At 34.4% G+C, this 19,501-nt stretch overlaps 1 protein-coding gene across 1 annotated transcript; it reads left to right on the top strand.

The window, feature by feature from the left end:
- Nucleotides 1–6,022: 6,022 nt before the first annotated feature.
- LOC123552076 (uncharacterized) lies at nt 6,023–18,002 on the top strand. Its single transcript, XM_045341467.2, has 6 exons — nt 6,023–6,126; nt 6,706–6,825; nt 7,161–7,361; nt 7,706–7,815; nt 10,838–10,958; nt 12,870–18,002. Exons 1-6 carry the CDS (start codon nt 6,063–6,065, stop codon nt 12,881–12,883), a joined length of 630 nt encoding a protein of 209 aa, XP_045197402.2. The 5' UTR covers nt 6,023–6,062; the 3' UTR covers nt 12,884–18,002.
- The last annotated feature ends 1,499 nt before the right edge of the window (nt 18,003–19,501 follow it).

Here is a 19,501-nt window from a genome sequence, read left to right as displayed (position 1 = left end):
TTGTTTAAATAATTGAAAACACACAAATTGCTGATTTCAGAAAAAGATTATAATTATCTCAATGTTTACCAGATGTGCAAGGGTTTTCTTGCAGTATAAATGTCATGCCCTCATTGCCAGCAAACATATTTACAGGTGCGTAACAAGTTGGCCATTACATATTATCCGACAACGCTTTAAACGTGATGGTATTCCTTCCTTTATTTATATGTTTTCAATCACACATATAATACGACGAACGTTTTACAAACCCGAAACCAATCTGAACTGTTTAAAACAAAGGAGAATGTGCATATAGGTAAGTCAGTTATCTACGGAATCCTGTTGGGGCCATTTATAATGTCGCCGTCGCGTTTGCGGGGTCGACACACGACAACGCGAAGTGACATAGCGACATTACGAAGTGACACCCGACAATCGCAAACGACGGCGACAATCCCAAACGACAATGTCGCGGTATCCACTTTGAAATGTCGCCTTTCAAAAGCACGATATATCGCGATGTCACTTCGCGTTGTCGAGCGTCGTATCGCATTGTCGCTATGTCACTTCGTATTGTCGCGATGCCACTTCGCGTTGTCGTGTGTCGACCCTGCAAACGCGACGGCGACATTTTCAAACGACATGTGATAATCACAAACCACGCTCGACAACGCGAAGTGACATTTTCCAGATGTCGTATCGTATGTCGCGTGTCGCAGGTTTGGGTGAGGGTCAACGCGCGACAATTCCAAACGATACACGACACGCGAAGTGACACTCGACAATACGAAGCGACATTTTCATAATGTCGTATCGCATGTCGCCCGTCTACCGGTGAAAGGGTAAAATAAAAAGCTGTATTTCCGTACTTTTCCGTACGTAAAATGTCCATGTTTTCATTAACTTCAAATAATTGTAGAATGTTCCAAACACAAAATATTTTAATGAAATAACTTTTATAAATTAAATTCAAACATTGTCTAAACGGATATGTAACTTGTATAATTTTACCGCCGACGGTTTCGTCGGAGGACCGTCTCAAAATGTATCAGTTTTCGTGAAAATATGCATACTTCTGCATATATTAAAAAGAGAGGTGGTCCTTGTCTGAGGAGCCATATCTTCATAACCTGATGTCCGATTTTAATAAATGATACCTTGTTGCAAAGGGCAAGCCAGTACCTAGAGAAAAAAGGCCACGTCAGGTTCGAATCCGGTCGGCTAGGGGTCATGGTCAAAATCCAGTAATATTCTCAAAATATGAACTTGTCAGAGCAGTCAAGACGGTCCTGAAAACCCAAGCACTACCTTCACTGAGTCCAGTGACACCATTGGAGTAATTTTCATGGCTCTCCGGGTCGAGTCAGCTTAGTCTTGGCCAGCACCCTACCACATAACAAAAGTTTGATCATTGTCTGATACCTGTCCTACTTTTTTTAATTATTATTATTGTAATTTATACTGAATTTCAGTTGATAATGACACTATGTTAGATTTTGACCCTTGTTCGAGTCTCTACATCCCAGGTACCAACCTTTACCATATATATATATATATATATATATATATATATATATATATATATATATATATATATATATATATATATATATATATATATATATATATTATATATATATATATATATATATGAATATGTTCGTAGATGACTTGGCTTTACATTTAAGCTGTTTACAAGTCCATATGAGGTCATCAGAGCTCTGGACAGGTATCAGAAAATGATTAAACTTGTTATACACGGTAAGGTGCTGGTCAAGACTAAGCTGACCCGACCCGGGGAGCCGTGAGAATTGCTCCAATGGTGTCATTATACTCAGTGAAGGTAGTGCTTGCATTTTCAGGACCGTCTTGACTGCTCTGACAAGTTCATATTTTGAGAATATTACCAAAATATTACCAAATTTGACCTATGGCCTTGACCCCTAGCCGACCGGGTTCGAACCTGACGTGGCCTCTTTTCTTTTGGTACTGGCTTGCCCTTTGCAACAAAGTACTATTTATTAAAATCGGACATCAGATTATGAAGATATGTCTCCTCAGACAAGGACCACCCCTCTATTTAATATATGAAGAAGTATGCATATTTTCACGAAAACTGATACATTTTGAGACGGTCCTCCGACGAAACCGTCGGCGGTAAAATTATACAAGTTACATATCCGTTTAGATAATGTTTGAATTTAATTTATAAAAGTTATTATCTTGTGTTTGGAACAACACAATTATTTGAAGTTAATGAAAAACACGGACATTTTCCGTACGGAAAAGTACGGAAATACAGCTTTTTATCTTACCCTTTCACCGGTAGACGGGCGACATGCGATACGACATTATGAAAATGTCGCTTCGTATTGTCGAGTGTCACTTCGCGTGTCGTGTATCGTTTGGAATTGTCGCGCGTCGACCCTCACTCAAACCTGCGACACGCGACATACGATACGACATCTGGAAAATGTCACTTCGCGTTGTCGAGCGTCGTTTGTGATTATCGCATGTCGTTTGAAAATGTCGCCGTCGCGTTTGCAGGGTCGACACACGACAACGCGAAGTGACATCGCGACAATACGAAGTGACATAGCGACAATGCGTAACGACGCTCGACAACGCGAAGTGACATCGCGATATATCGTGCTTTTGAAAGGCGACATTTCAAAGTGGATACCGCGACATTGTCGTTTGGGATTGTCGCCGTCGTTTGCGATTGTCGGGTGTCACTTCGTAATGTCGCTATGTCACTTCGCGTTGTCGTGTGTCGACCCCGCAAACGCGACGGCGACATTAGAAATGTCCCCAACAGGATTCCGTAGTTATCATTCTCGGAATAGGTCTGTATTGTATTTATAGATCTATGAGGTGATTGCAAACCTCGCTCGCTACACTCACTCGGATTAGGAGTTTGTATCATAAAAGAAAAACATTATTCACAGTCTAGAAGAAATACAGAACGTTTGCCTTTATCAAATGTAGGTTAACTTTGAAACTTGATCAAAACCTAGGTCACAAAGCCAAGTAATTAAAAGACCTTGTTAAAACTACTAAATTGTTTACCTGATCTACATGAAACATAGTCGTAATGCTTGTTTTAATCAAATCTAGGTAAAATTGGAAAATTGGTCATCTGGCTTTAAAAGGTAGGTCAGTAAGTTAAATCATAGAAAAAACATGTTTAACACTTTAAATGGCGTATTTTCTATCGAAAATTTATCTTTATAAATTGTTTAACAAATTTGAAGTAAGGTAATCTTGGATATAAAGCTAGGTCACTAGGTCATATCATAGAAAAAACATTCTTAACACTCTTAATGCCTATGACCTACCTGAGCTACATAAAATTGGCTAGAAAGTTCTTTCTATAAAATCTTGGTCAAGTTTAAAACTCAGCAAGCTTTGGTCAATAACTATGTCACTAAGGTAGATCATAGAAAAAAACCTTCTTAGAACTATATGCAATTTAGTCACAATATTTGTCTCAATGCATTCTATATCAGTTTAAATACTGCGTTATCAGGGAGTAAAAACTGGGTCACTATGTTAAATCATAGAAAAAAAAGAGACACAATAGCCTACTTTTGACCCTGTTTCAAAAACGTCCGACAGTTTGTTTACAAAAACATTTTAACAAAGTCACAATACAACTGGACCAGAGTTATGATCTCTGAAATGTTCAAAGCAAAACTATTTACGTTGGACGACGACGGCGGACAACGGACACAGTGTGATCACGACATGCAAAACTTCTATTTTGAAGAACATTACAGTAAAGTGTAATGACGGTATGTCAAATACCTTTGGCATTATTTGAAACACAAATTTTCTATGATGGAAAGACAGGCTGACGGACGAACGGACGGACAAAGCCAAATCTGTATTCACCATAGCAATTTGGTGGCATTATCACCATTACGGACATGTTTTCCCTGCCGAATATGGTATTATTAAATCATATTGAGGTGGTACCCTTGAAATATTGATCGTCCTAAGTGCCACAGTCCACTTCGTCTTAATTCGCAAATGTCTAGTATAACCTTAATGATCGATAATAAACATGTGGATGTGCTAATCTGATGTGATTTGTGAGTTTGTCTCTACCATCTTCAAACTTTCGCAGTATCCACTTCTTGATGTGAATATGTAGTGGCATTAGTGGAACAAGCAGGCGGTTTTGTTCTGTTAAAATATCTATATGAATAACACAAAATTTATCCACTTGCCATATGTGACATTTTTAGGGAAGAATGTCCAAATAATATGTGAACAGTGGTTGTCAAAAATATGCCGCCATAATTATGTTTTACAACTATCAAAACAATGGAAGTGTTCAAAGAATTTGAAATGAGTTTGAAAATGTGCCTCGCAAACTCAACTTTCTAACCTTTTGGAGCCTTTTAAAGACTGCTTTTCTGTTTTTATTAAAATTCTAATATAAGTTAGTGTTATGTCACAGGATGAGGAAAATGTGTAGTAAGACCGGGACTCGAACCCGGGATCCTTGCTTACAGGACGAGTGCTCCACCGACTGAGCTAACACATATTCCCTCCTAACGTGAGCTAGTCCGTGCCGTAACAGTTCTATTGACCTATAGAAATAAAAATTGAAAATTGGTTATTTTCAGTGAGTCAGGACTGCACACTGCCACAAGAGCTTTGGGGCAGCTGGACGAGTACCAACCTCGGTACAATAGTCATCACAGGGACATCACCAAGTTTGACATTTACTAAACTATTTACCGCACAGACTGTCAGTGCTAATGGAATGGAATGCCGTTTTACGTCTGGAACAAAGTATATTCTCGAATAAGTTTTTAGGTACAAAGTTAAATCAATCATAATTAGATTAAACCGCATGCGTACGTCCGGTATATATTATCTGTAAGATACACGTTGAATGTTAAATCTATGTAAACATTATATTATAACAATCTTTTTAACATTGTACCTACAAAAGATTTATGAGAATGTAAAAAAAGCATGTTATTATATATAAATAATTATATATACATTTATACATTAATTTGAAATGTACTTTTTATTTCAATGCATTATGTGTCAATATTTTTTGCCAGATGTCCGACGCAAATCAAGGGTTTTTCTTAACATCAGGGCGTTTGACTTTAGCCGAGTAAAATCTTGTTAGGTCAATAGCATACAATTATCTACCTTTAAGTGTTCAATGGTTAGAACTATTAAGCCTCGGAAAATGTCTATTGACACTAATCAGAAAACAGTATACTGAGACAAAGAATAATTTTTATCCAGTTATCACTTTAAAAATAGATTTTTTTATCATATTCAATAGCAGTAAAACGAGTTACATACTTTGAAGAATTTTTACCTTGTTCAGCACAGTTGTGAACTGGCAGTTTATATAAGGAGTGATATAATAGATGTTACATTTGTATTACTTAATCTTTAAAACTACTATATCGTTTTAACAAAGTTTTAAAAATATCCAGAGACAATGACTGAACTTAACCTTAACCCTTAGACTGCTGGCGGCAAGTGATCCTGCCTTTGCGACCAGTGCAGACCACGATCAGCCTGATCTGCACTGTTCGCCATTCAGTCAGTATCTTTTTGGTAAGCACCCCTTTTAACAGTCAATGGTACTGTCCAAACTGAAAGATGGAAAAGTTTATTATAGAAATTTAACAGGGTTAGTGTTAAATATATCACAAATACTCATTAGACTGAAAATTCGTTCCAACAATCTTGGTCTTGTTATTTACGATACCATTCCAACAAGCTCGCATACTAATGATAAATAACTGACAAAACAGCCGAATTGTAAAGTCACTCATACAAATGTGGTGAGCAGTGATCTAGTTGTCAAGGTTTCGATCGCTCAACCTTGGGGTCGTGGGTTCGAACCCTACTGGTGTCTCGAGAAAACCATAAAACAAGTACTAGTTTTTCAAGAATCTGACACGAGACTGGTTCAAATAAGCTTGAAGATTTCGTCAAAATCGAGGTGAAATAAATTAGTGTAAACTGAGCTCATATGTCTATATTTCAGATCAAAGTACCAAATAGAAACATTCTCTTCCACGAATCCAATTTTTATGTGGATGTGTCTAGACCTCCGTAGAGCAAGCGCATACTCTTACTATTACTATCTTAACTCACGTGAGTACTCCTGTACAATTAGTGCCTGAAGTGTCATAAATCACATTATTACAATTTTCACACAGACCGCGTTCCATATATACTGGTAAAAACCAAAAGTGACGTTTAAACGTATAGATTTACGTTTAGCGAGTACTTACATAAGTTTATTGGAAACATTTTTCCAGATGCTTATATTATTTTAAGATTTTGAAGTAAAGAGGGATAATTTTTTTAGGTCTGTAGATTTTTTAAAAAAGTTGTTTTATTCAGTCGTATCGCAGGATTATGTTATTTATCAACAATGATAAGGAACACTAATATTAGACGAATCTGTTTGTTCGACTTTAACCTTTAGCATGCTAGATAAATTGTCGTCTGCTGGAAATGTCGTCTGCTAAAATTGTAAAGTTCATTCAATTTGCTTCAAAATTGGAAGAAATATTGTCAGGGTAGCAAACAGCTTGGAACCTGATCAGACGCCGATTTAATCGGCGTCTGATCTGGTTCCAAGCTGTTTGCAAAGGCTGTTAAATTCGCCAGCAGCAGGCTAAGGGTTAATTAGAATGAAGATTAAATTTGGTATTTATTATTTTTCAGCTGTGGAGTTTGGTTTCGATGGTTATCGGATTGTTGGCCTTCCTAACACTTCAATCACTGTCAGTGACGTGTGTACGGAAGCGCCTGATACAGCAGAGTTTAATACGATGGTCAAAGATGGTGCTTGCTTTTTATTTTTTAAGTTATAATACACTTGGCGTGATGCACTTTTAACAGCATGTATACTCATTTTTGAGTTATATCTATAATTGTACTATGGCTACGTCTTGACATGGGTGCTACCAAGTCTGATATTGACCATTTCAACAAATGCTCCTATTGGATATGCTTCTCATTGACTTTCAATAAATTGGCTGTAGTTAACTTTATGTAATACATGTCTAAAGTCAAGTGTATTTGGTTCGATAACCAAAGTCATCTCTGCAACCGCAATATGCAATAAAATTAAAAGACAACAGAAAAGTATTGAAAATATTTTTACATTGAAATTAAAGGTTTTGAGACAGATGCCGTGAATGCCGTGCAGTGTGCAGATCCAGTGCTCGGTTCATTTAGCTACACGTACACAGACGACTCAGGGGTCACTTCCTGTGAAAACGCCAACTCCTCTTTCATAAACGCATGCGACGATTCGAACAGAACGCATATACTGGTCAACAACAGTGACTGCGTGGCTATCAATCCTTTCTTTTCAAGTATGTCAAATGCAGTATTACCAGGGACACATTCATGACCGTAAATGGTTTGCTCCATCCACCGTTAAAGTTTTTAATCTACAATATTGTTTTTATCGCCATGCAGAGGACATTATTGCAAATGAAGAGTAGAATGAAATGATCATATGTATAAATATTCGAGTGGTGATAAGAAGGGCAATCTGTAGGCGTAATAACGTGTTTAGCTAATCTGATATTATTATAATAATAGTCAATTACTTAAACATCACAAAAGCATCATAATGTCTTGCTGAATGGCTGATATATACATCGGTAGAGCTTAAGCATGCTCGGAGAATCTACATTTCTCTTTCTGATTCCAGCTAGTGGTCGATTAGGATGCATTGCCAACGTGTATGATTCCAGTTCAGATGTGTATTACATATCTTTGTACAATCTAGACTCCTCACCAACAATACAGTTTATATGCACAGTAAGTAATAAACCAGCCTTTTGATAATTTGAATATCTCATTCTGTGGTATGTAATTCAAACGATTTTTGACTTGTTCTCTGATCTCCTACGTTGTTTGTTTAAAACGCCCTTTTTTATAGAATAACATTACACTGTTACACGATATATATCGTGGGTAAATATCTCAAAACCAAGCAGAAAAACCTATATATTAATTCATGAAAAAGACCACGGAACGGGTAGAAATATTAAAAAGGGGTTTTAAGGAAATAGCCAAATCCTTTTGAACTTGTATATTTGATTTATTTCTCAACCGGTTTCAAAAATTATCACCAGGAGGGTTACAAACAATATGGCGTCATTTGACGTGTCGACAATAGAAACATGGGACGCCACTCTTAAATAAATGACGTCTAATTCTCTAACGAATAAACATGACGTCGTTGTAAAACATCTCTGTGAAGTATGATCTTTTATGTGTCTCTATTTAGTGAAGGTTTAAGCTGCCTTATAAACATCATTCCTCGTTGTTTTCTACCGACTATACTGTCCGTGAACATTTCGAAAAATGGAAATATTTTATATTTCGTGAACTTAATACCGCACAAACGTCAATATGTTCGCTTACGTAAAGTACCCTTTTGGTGGCGTCTGTGTAAAGTCACTCTGTTTCGAAGATTTAAGGTTTCACATAGATATTCTTGTTGACATTCATGACACTGAATGAAATATATTACATTTTTCACATCGCAGGATATTGATTGGTTCGCTAAATAGAGACACATAAAATATATCGTTTTTTTCTGCTTGGTTTTGAGAAGTTTACCCACGATTAAAGATATTAGCACATAAAACGCTGTTTTTAAGACAAAATTTGTTATCAAACATTTTATTATGTTATTTCATCTGTAGAGAGATAGTAAAGTTGCCATTTGCCAAATTTTCTTACGGGTACCCATAAATTAATAAAACGATTTTCATTTTCATATACTGAGTTCAGACTTTATTCTTTCCCGGATAAATGACGTTACGCCATACTTGCGGTTTATCAAACGTGCAGAACTACCTTAATTTGAATACAACACCTTCTCTTGAGAAGGAACAATTAACGTTGGTAAGTCACACTTGACTGAGCAACTGACCTCGGAGCTGTTATCATTACAAGCTGGCCAACCAAACTCGTAACCTCTCACGTTAAAATTATTCTTTCCTTATTAAGGCGATTCTCTGACTGAACGCGCTCCGCGGATTACATATTACTTAACCCGAGGATGGAAAACTGGTTTTGTGAAACATGTCAAACATCTTATTTGTCACAGATGTTAATATACGTCGTTACCTTCGAATACATGGTCAATATATGAAAACAAACCCCACTGCGACCCTCTAGTTATGCACATCAAATTCACGCATCGAATGGTATACTACATGTCGGGTGAATGTGTATACCAGTGTATTGTTAATTGCCGTATTTACTCAACTGAAAGTGGTAACGTATTTACTTTGTTGTTGGATTTACAACTTATGTTAGCGTTTTTATACTTACTTAGTGTTTTTTTGTTTTTTTTTTCTTTTTTTTGGTTTTTGTATTTTGTATTTTGGTAGAGAAATAAACGCAAAATGTAACACCCCAGAGACGCTTAAAAATAAAGTTAAAGTTTCTTGTTTAACGTGTGTAATCGACGAAAGTCCCCACTTGGAATGAATGGAACAACTTATTTCCAGCCGAGCCCACGGTAGGCGTCATATTTACCTCCCCAGCACCCAGTCTAGACCGATACTGCTGGAAACAGTATCAATAAAAGTAAATCACCATCACTGAACAGTAGTCGGGATATCAGCCACAACCGGGAATCGAACTCGGATCGCTGGTGTTGTAGTCCAACCTGCTAACCACTGGGCCACTGACTTCCTGATTAAACGGTGGGATACGGAATGTCAATAAGGTAGAATGGTCTTGTCCTTGTGTCCAATCCTGGGGTTCCACATACTGATGACCAATATTTAAAACAGACATTGCAACCAAAATTTTACAAGATGATCATTATATATTTATATAGATGTGCCCTAGGAAGAACTTTTGCTATGCTTTAACATGCAGAATAATTTCAGTAAAACATAATGTCATTATAATGTTAGACTGTGACTAATGGGACGGTTTAAGTGAATATATTACTCGTATGTCAAAATTTGAGTACAACATGATGTCATTCTTTGTAAGATTGTGGCTAAAGATATCAATGGAGCATGTTATTTTTTTTCTCTAGGTGCCCCTAACTCAAAGCATTTCAATGCGGGTGGGCTCCTGGGTAAAACCATCAACCTTACGCAAGCCAGATACATAGCTTCCTCGAATGTAGAACTGTACGCCACATGCAAGGTTTCGAACCAACATCGGTAAGGGGCAAGTGGTTTTAGTAAGCGACCTTAACAAGTGCGACATGGAGGTCACTGATTTTATTTTCTTTTGCATCGAACTGTGGTTTCAGGTGATTTTCAGGTGCCGTCTAAACCCTTTGGACACTCCCATGTCAAATGACTCTCTTTCTCTTAATGTCAACAAACGATTCAGTTATACATTTTTACGTTGAATTCGATACAAATCAAATACCTTGGTGGTTTTTCCTTGTTTCTTATAGTGTATTTCTCGATTACAAATGAAACTAAACGTGAACTTTCTGTGCGTCTTTGAAACGTAAAGTGCCTTTTCTTTTTACATTTCCCTTTGTACATATACGCTGCTTAAAGCAAGAGTGCTACAAAGAAAGTTTAGTTTGCTTTATTTTTTATATATTTAGTAAAATGTGGTATGACAAAAAATATATGTCAGCAGTTGCAGCTGCAGATAGGAATATCTTGTATTCGGGTATTCATTTGGCTGCAACTCGACACAGCCTCGTTACCGCCAAAACGGATATTCTTATCTACTTCAACAACAACAGAATATTAAAATATGTAAGACTGCGACTAAAGTCATCGGTGAAACAGTTTACTTGAATATATTAGTTATTTAAACTTTAAATAATGTTATTATATGCTAGGCAGTGACAAAAAGTAGCAATGGAACGGTTTACCTGAGTATGAAGCAGACAGATTGTGACTCTAACCAGTCGCCGACAACAGCCCCAGCAGGTGGAGCAACAATGGTCCTTTCAGCTCATTGTATGTCATTTAATTTTGTCATTGCTCATAGTTTAGTAATACATGTAAACAAATTAATTCATTGTACAGTTTATATTTTCTTATACAAAAATTGCCTTGCGTTTACATCTCACACAACGTGTCTCGCCTGATGATTTCAGAATAATTAGTTATCTTCAAGTCGTACCACACATTGTTTATTCCTACAGATTTTCGCAATGAAATCTTATTAATAATAGTTTCATGTGAAAATAATCATTATGTTCGATTTTTTTTGTGATGAACTTTGATACATGTAAGATTTAGTACTAGCTATTTTACCTATACCACAGAACACTTAAACATTTATTTTGTATGGCATTTATTTCAAACCTTTTTTTTTTATTTAAAGAGAATTCCTATAGTTTTTTTCCTTTCATAGAATTTTTTTTTAAATTCACATATATGATAGGAAAATTTGTGCTGAAAACAGTGAAAAAATAAAAACAAGGGGTCACCAGGCTTGTTTTTTTCTGAAAAATTGTTTTGAACACACCCACTGTTGCTGAAACTGCCAGCGATTTTTCAACATTTTCATAATTTTCTGCTTTTTTAGAAATACCAACCAAAATATACATCAAGACAGCACAGGTCTTTTTCTTTTTACAGATTTTATTATATATTTTTTTGATATCAAAGTCATATTTGTAATACTCTATCCTTACAATAATGGGTACAAATGAAAAAAAAATATTGTTTCATATTCACTTTTTTTAACTTTTTTCAATGAAAAATACCCATAGTGAAGAATATTTTTTTTTTATTTTGAAAAAACTCTTTCATAGAACTTTTTCCTATTTTTCTTGTGTATACATAATTGTATTGTGAGCATAAAAATGGCTAAAAATGTATGGGTCACCAGGCTAAATTTTATGTTAAGACCGTTAGAATACAACACCTGTTCGGACGAAAAATGGCGCGAACCTGGCCAAATTGATTACATGTATGTCTGCTAGAAGTTAAAAAAAGTTTAAAAAATTCTTAATTCTTTCTATAATTGAATACTAAATAATCTGAAAGGTGATATTGTTTTATCAGTACTAAGTCAATTATCTTACATTATATGAACAACACTGTCTTTGTACTTAAATGCGATGTGAAAACACAACCACAAAAATAACAAGATACCTGTGAGGCATGATACTTGTCAATACAACATAAACCAGTATCAACATTTGATTACTGATAAAACTTATCAAAAATGTTATTTCATTCAAGATTCCTCATATTTAAGATTGTCTGTCACATGTTTCAACAAATGTTGACTTCAGTTCAGTTTTGCATAGAAAGCGTTGGCTGCGCAGAGATATGCGCATAAAAAACTATAGGAATTCCCTTTAACAATTTCAATTTATACAATATATATAGTTGGTAACGTTTAACATGACTCAGTAAAAAACTGTGTGGTACAAGGGAAAGTGATTTTAAGTTATATAACAGACAGTTTTATAACAGTTTTTAAGCAGTATTTTCGTTTGTAAAAATACCAGTTATTCCAAAGCTTTGGAATGCACTTCCAGCAAGCATCAGAGATTCAAGCTCACTGTCCGTATTTAAAACATCTTTGAAAACGCATCTCTTTCACACATGTTATATAAAATAACAAAATATGAAATACTGTTGAAAATGGCGTTAAACTCGAAACAAACAAACCAGGTTTGTTTCGTGTTGAGAAAGGGATTGCTCGCGTAATGTAACGTTGAACATAATTTATGGATGATCTTGTTTTAATTACTATTCCTTTTAATCTTTTACCAATATATTTACATGTATGTATATGTATGTATTTGTTCTTTATGTTTTTGTAAAGCACTTTTGAACGCACATACTATGAAAAGAGTGTATAATAATAATAATAAGTACATTCTTATAAAGTATTGCCTTTTGTTTCAGATACATGTACGTAAGCCTTGAAATGGTTGTTTATCGTTTGAATGGTTACAAGACTATCTCTTGTTTAAACAACACTGGTACCAGGTTTGCACACTTCACAGTGGAATGATTTATATTGCAAATGAAAATAAACATATAAGCTTTGATTTCTCGAAAAGCATTCAAATAAGGTTAACTCAGGAAATCTTACTGGAATTTTTTTATGGAGTGTGGTTTTCAGTGACTAGAGAGTCCTCTTTGCACGTACTGTATGATACACTAAGTAAGTCTATACTCGTGTATCCTTGAAATGATATCACTTTATGCTGTATAAATCTAACGAATCTAATAAATCAAACTTACATTTAAATGAAAATGATAATGATACGATTTCAAAGATTTCGAAATGTCGGAGGTTCTAACTATTACATTCAGAATCGATCTTTCTTGCACGGTTATAATGAACGTTTGTAGGTGAATATGTCAATACGTTAGCAATATATGAAAGCTGTTCAAAACATGCAAAATATGGTAGACAAAATCATACTTGAACGTTAATTTTGCAGGATTTTTTTCACTAGGTACTAGGGTCTTTGCAAATACCTGTCTCCTTTTAAATGAATGTCGGGCAGATAAAACTCTTTTTTTGTAAAATTTACAGACTAGAATAATTTCAATTTCATACAACACTATTGGAATATTGGAAGAAACACGTTCAAAACGTTATCCATCTACAGTATTTTAATCCTATGTTATTTTACCCCATAATTAAAACCTGATTACTATATTAATCAAAAGAAAACTGTTGGGTCATATTTTTAACCATACATCATACTGATGCTCCAAATTTTAATTCTCTAAGACCGATAACAAATAAAATTATGGAGAATGAGACCAATCAAAAATTCATCATTTTGAATATATACTTTCTTGGCCTTAAACATTCTCATTTACTAAAGTTTTAGGATTTACAACTTTTTCCTGCCTAATAAATCAGTGTATATTGTTCATTGACCTTCATTGTTGATGTGGATATATTCTGAAACAAATAAGTTATGCGAATATGAATAGAAAAGTTTCAGTATGAAACATAATAAATATATTTAGATCTGGAACACCATGAACACTCGCGACAAACTTAAGATGGTAGAAATGATATCACTTTATAGCAATGATAATATGTTTAAGAAGCTAAATTTGGGACATAGAAATGTTTATTGTATCAATCTATAACAAACATGATATTGTTTAAATGCTTAATTTTGTTTTATTCTCATTACCTATACCTTTTTCGTGTGTTTATTATTTCTAGGCACTTTTATGTATTTTTGTCTTGTTGGGCGGCTTGTGGAGTTCCCCACATTTTCTATTTTACTGCATAAAACTAAATGAATTTTGACATGTTACTTCCAACCAATGAGGGCCCTTCAAAAATGACGTAGACTTTATTGAGTGTAATCAGCAATCTTATTGCAATTCGGTCATACATTTTTTGTAACATTTCTGTTGACATGCGAAACGCGTAGAACGTTTTGATTACTATAGCTACGCATAAACGGCGCAGTCGCATTTTCATCAGTCATGATTTGAATTCAACCGCTTAAGTTCACACTGATCGACCCGTTTAGATAATCAGACATTTGCTTAGTTATGTAGATATTTCAGCAAAAACCAACTGAAGTTTATGAGCTAATGAAGCGGACGCTATAATAATATTTCGTCATCGTGTCTTGATCTTCGAGTGGTAAAACACTTCGCAAATGGCCCAGAATTGCTAAAAGACAGGGAAGGTCATTTAAGGAAACAAATAAATCCGTAATTCGACGTTAACGTCAATGTATGACGCCTTGAATAAAAACTAACTGCTTATAGTGTGCAGTCCCTCTCTGAGATACTTCGCATAAGTATTCATACTAACCAAACATCTTCTTATGAATTAGGTATTGTTTATTAGTATTATTAAAAGAAATATACAAATATAAATTAATGCAAACTTAATGAAAACATCTCGATGAAGCCAAGACGTCGTTAACGTCGTTGAAATATGATCACCGTGCGCCAGGTTAGTGTTAGTGATGTTTTCGAGGAGGCGTTACTCCCAATTGTGTAATCATAATCACGTCAAATTTGCAGTGAGGTTAGTAGAGATGGTCAATTTCTTGTTTTGCTTCATTAAAATATATAACAGCTAAAGACAAAGTCACCGTCATTTTTTAACATCCCTCGTATTTTTTTTCCAAAGATTTTTAAATTTCAATAAGTTGTATGTAAATATATATAGTTTTGTACATATAATATGTTTTAGGATTTTTGGACACCCTTTACATCAAAATTTACTTAAGTTTAAGGCATTTCACTGGAATATTGAAATGTAAAATTTTCAAATTACATCCCTTTTATATTGAATAAGTCTGAAATTCAATTGATACACTGTAAAAAATGTCTATAAAACGAATGTTTTTCTAACAGCACTAAATTTGTGCTGAAAGTATTTTATCAGTTAGTTGTTAAATGAATATTTAGCTATTAATTTGAACCATTATAGTTGTTGCAATTTTTGTTGGGTTAGTAATACATTTGAACAGCATCTGTCTCAAAAAGAAAGAAATTTGCACTTTAAGCATCTCTATTATTTCGGGACTAACCTTAATATTTTGGACGTTGAATTTGAAACAGCCTGAGTGAAAAATTTGCTGGGATACATCCGTATATTATATAGGAATGCTAAAAATCAATACAGTCAAATTAACGTAATTATAGTATTATTTTGCAATGTTTTTCGTTTTAGGTGTGGCTCGCTTCTAAATATAATTGATATAACATATATTCTAATCAGCTTTTGAGAAGATGTTATCACTATCACTACGTTACAAAGTTAAATAATGAGCTTTCTTTGATATCTTGAAAGTATTTTCAAATATTTAATTACAATGCATCTTTGATATGTTTTACTGTAACGGCATTTTGAACCTTATGGAATTACCTACCTCTGCGCTGTTACTGACTACATGGAAATACATTTGTTCTAAAGCAACATCGCATGTTGCTGCGTTCGTGATTTATTTGCCAAATTCAACTGCCATTCAAATAAACTTTGAGAGATTTCTTTTTCGTTTTCTTTGACATTCCTTCAACTTCTATTTCGTCAAATGAAATGGAACAATTGTGCGAGTAGCCTCCCGGAAAGCATTAAGCATAATTATAATAAACAAAGCTAGGGCTATACATTATAAATCAGACCACTCACAAATAAAACTGCAATGGAGGAGTTTAGTAGAGGAGTGCTTCAAATACACACCAACAAGATAACAATTTAAAAGAAAAAGAGGAATAGAGAAGAAGTAGAGGTAGTTCGCACTGATGTATAAATAGTCGGGGGCAATTAGTAACTGTGGTGAAAATGACAGTCAAATAAAATAGCAAGCTTTGCGAAAAATGGTTGTGTCAATATCCGTATTTTCACATTTTATCAAATGTTTAATTAGCGATAGTTGATAGAAATGATCCACTGGGACGGTTATACTAGGTAAAATATTATTTGTATATTATATTTGTCTTTTTAGAACCTTGTAGAATCTATTTTTTTGACAGTTTTCTTTCATTTTGGTGCAGATTTTAGATATTTCTATATAAACAGACCTTGAGGGTGGTAAAGACTAAAAACTTAATGAAACGCATGTACACTTGTAGTTCTTATTAAAGATTTTAGCAAACTTGCAAGTTTTGCACCAGGGTATTTAATCGTGTTTTCAGTCCTCATTAATATAAGTATGCTTGAATCTTCCGGTAGACTTAGATGGGGCATGGGGCATGGACCAACTCAAATGGGGAAATAGTCCAATATCGTCATCTGCAATGACTGTTTCTCTCAAGTAGCAACTTTGAATTTTTGCTTCCAATTCTGCGGTATATACTCTTTCAAAGACCACTATGGAAATAACAGAAAATCTTTATGGAGCGGAATTCATATAAGTTTTAAGTAGCTTGTTTTCCAATCCATTCGATTAAAAATTTCTTTGTTTGTTTGTACTATTTTGATTGATGTATGTCTTTTTATCAAACTTTGTTAATTTGAATATAGTACTCATGTTTGTATATACAATTTGTGGAAATAAATACAGTTTAAACTAACAGAAAATCATTTTTCTCTTTATTGTGCTTGCTATCTATCTATCTATATATAAATACTTTTTTCAATATTGTCTTCATAAATGCGTAGGTTATGATCAATGTAACAGTAATTGATGTAGTCATTCAGATGAATTTTCTTGTTGAAATATGATTAACGCTAATACTAGCGAGACTGATTCATTTATGTTTAACAATCTATCATTGTACCAGTTATAGTCAGCGCTCCTTTTGACGCGGTATGGTCGCAAAATAAAAATTAGAAAGGGAAAGCGTACTCTACGAGTACCAGACAAAATTTGTTATAAAACTCCTTTTTGTTTTCCTTATCAAACAAAATTTATTTCAGTATGAATACCCTTCTTGAAAGAGGTGTTAACTTATAAGGGGTCTGAATACAGATAGCGGTAGCAAGTATAGGCAATATATAAATGGGTGTATGGTATAAGGAATTTATTTATCTATTGTTTTTACACACGCGCACACACATTTCTTCATTAATATTTTTGACCCGGTTCTATAAGTACGTGTAGTTCAAACAGAAAAAAAAATTATTAAAGAAGTCAAGAACAGATCAAATTGTCCCAAAGTGTTTCTGTAAAGACAGAGTTTGCCATGACGATTTTACAAAAGACAGAGACTTCCATCTCCCACAGAACGGGCTTATGTGTCTCTTGCGGATAAAATAATTATCTAGTACATGATTTGAATTTGAAACTGACCAGAGTGAAACAATTTAGTATAAAAATGTTGAAATGTGACGTTATACATAATTCTAACATGACTCGGTTTGATTTCCAGTTAAACAAAGAAGGGAATCAAGCTCTATATATTCTGCAATAAACAACGGTTGACGTGCGGACCGGTAAGAGAGCATTATGACGTCAGCTATAACGTCAAATTGCCGCATGACGTCCGATACATTACTCCTCGCGTAAATGAAGTCCAGTATAATATCTATTAAAATATATCAATGAGCATGTCAGAATGAAAACAATCAAGGCCTTCTTGTTATTTATCGTCTAATTTACCACGGTTGAGAGTTCAGATGCTTCAGTATTTAACCACTCGGGGTTCAATCCCTACGCATCTGAACTCTGAACCGTGGTAAATAAGACGATAAACAACTCGAAGGCCTTGATTCTTTGTTAAATATATCATGCTTGGGAAAACATAATATTATTTAAACTAAACCCTAGCAGCTATTTATTTCCTTCGCAACAAAAAATGAATACCTAAATACGTATATTATCGTTCGAGCCTGGAAACCTTATTTATACATGTCATAGTGCTATGCGCAGCCGCAACAGATTTGCTTAGATAAGGTGACCGTATGTACACATTGTTGTTTTTAAGTTTTGTTTTCAATTTTCAAATAGGTACTTCCACAGACACAGAATTGGACTCAAAATCAACGAACCTGAAATGGTTGTATATCCTTCTTGCATGCCTCTGTCTTCTGATCACCTGCATAATTGTTAGTCTCTATATTTATCGCGGGACAAAGAGGAAAAGCCGAAGAAATGCCGTGGGAGATGTCGAAGTGGCTTACAGTAATTGATGGCATACCTTGTTCAACTGATGTTAGAATCTGTAAACTTCTAACTGAATAATTGAAAGTATCTGGAAACTAAGTTGTGCAGCTAATAAATTGCTTGAATATGTCAGCGTTTGTATATTTTAAAGTACTAGAAACATTAAGTATATTCTGTCATGCTTTTAAATGTTTGAAAAAAGACAGCAACAGTTTTTTGTTTTATTTCATTTACACCAAGTTAACATATGATTAGGGTTTGACAATCTAGTAAAATTTTAAATCCAAAGTTCTCAGTCTAAATAATTGTAAGTTTACTTTTGTTTGTAAGTTTTAGTTTAGCACCATGAAACATCTCAGCCTATTTTTGATTCATTTAGTTCGTTCTTGTAAAATTTCAGAGTTTTAAGTCCAAAGTTCTCACTTTAAATACGTATATTTTCTTTTGTTTGAAAGTTTTGGTTTAGCACAATCGTCTATGAAACACTCTAGCCTGTTTTTGACATTCAGTGCGTTCTTGAAACATTTTAGCGTAATTCTGACGTTCAGTGCATTTTTCGACATTTTCGTGTTGGGTGTAAGCTGGAACAGAAAACTTAACTACCCAATCGGGAAACACAAATATGTATATTTACATTGAAATGCATTCAGTCAGAAATATGACTCCTTTTCCACTTTGATTTTATTCTTCTTTCTTAAGGTTTTTGTTCAGGTTTTTATGAAAGCTTTTAATGATGCATACTATTGCATAAAATCATTTTTGGCCAGTATAATTTTAAGCAAAATAACATTTAAAACAAGAACTGCAGGTGTATCCGTATAAACTGTGATTTTGTCAGAATCAAGTGTTGAAGCATCATTGTTTCAGCAATCATCAAGCAGGACAATGTTAAAAAGTGTAACAAGTCAAAAAAGGATGATTTTACTTCCGAACTGGAAGCAAGTTATTAAATTAAGTGTCAAGTTTCCCGTTCAGGAAGTAGGGAAAAAC

Source organism: Mercenaria mercenaria, chromosome 15, assembly GCF_021730395.1.
Source record: "Mercenaria mercenaria strain notata chromosome 15, MADL_Memer_1, whole genome shotgun sequence".
Taxonomy (NCBI): domain Eukaryota; kingdom Metazoa; phylum Mollusca; class Bivalvia; order Venerida; family Veneridae; genus Mercenaria; species Mercenaria mercenaria.
The sequence above is the reverse complement of the archived record's forward strand: the minus strand, read 5'-3'. Positions and strand labels throughout refer to the sequence as shown.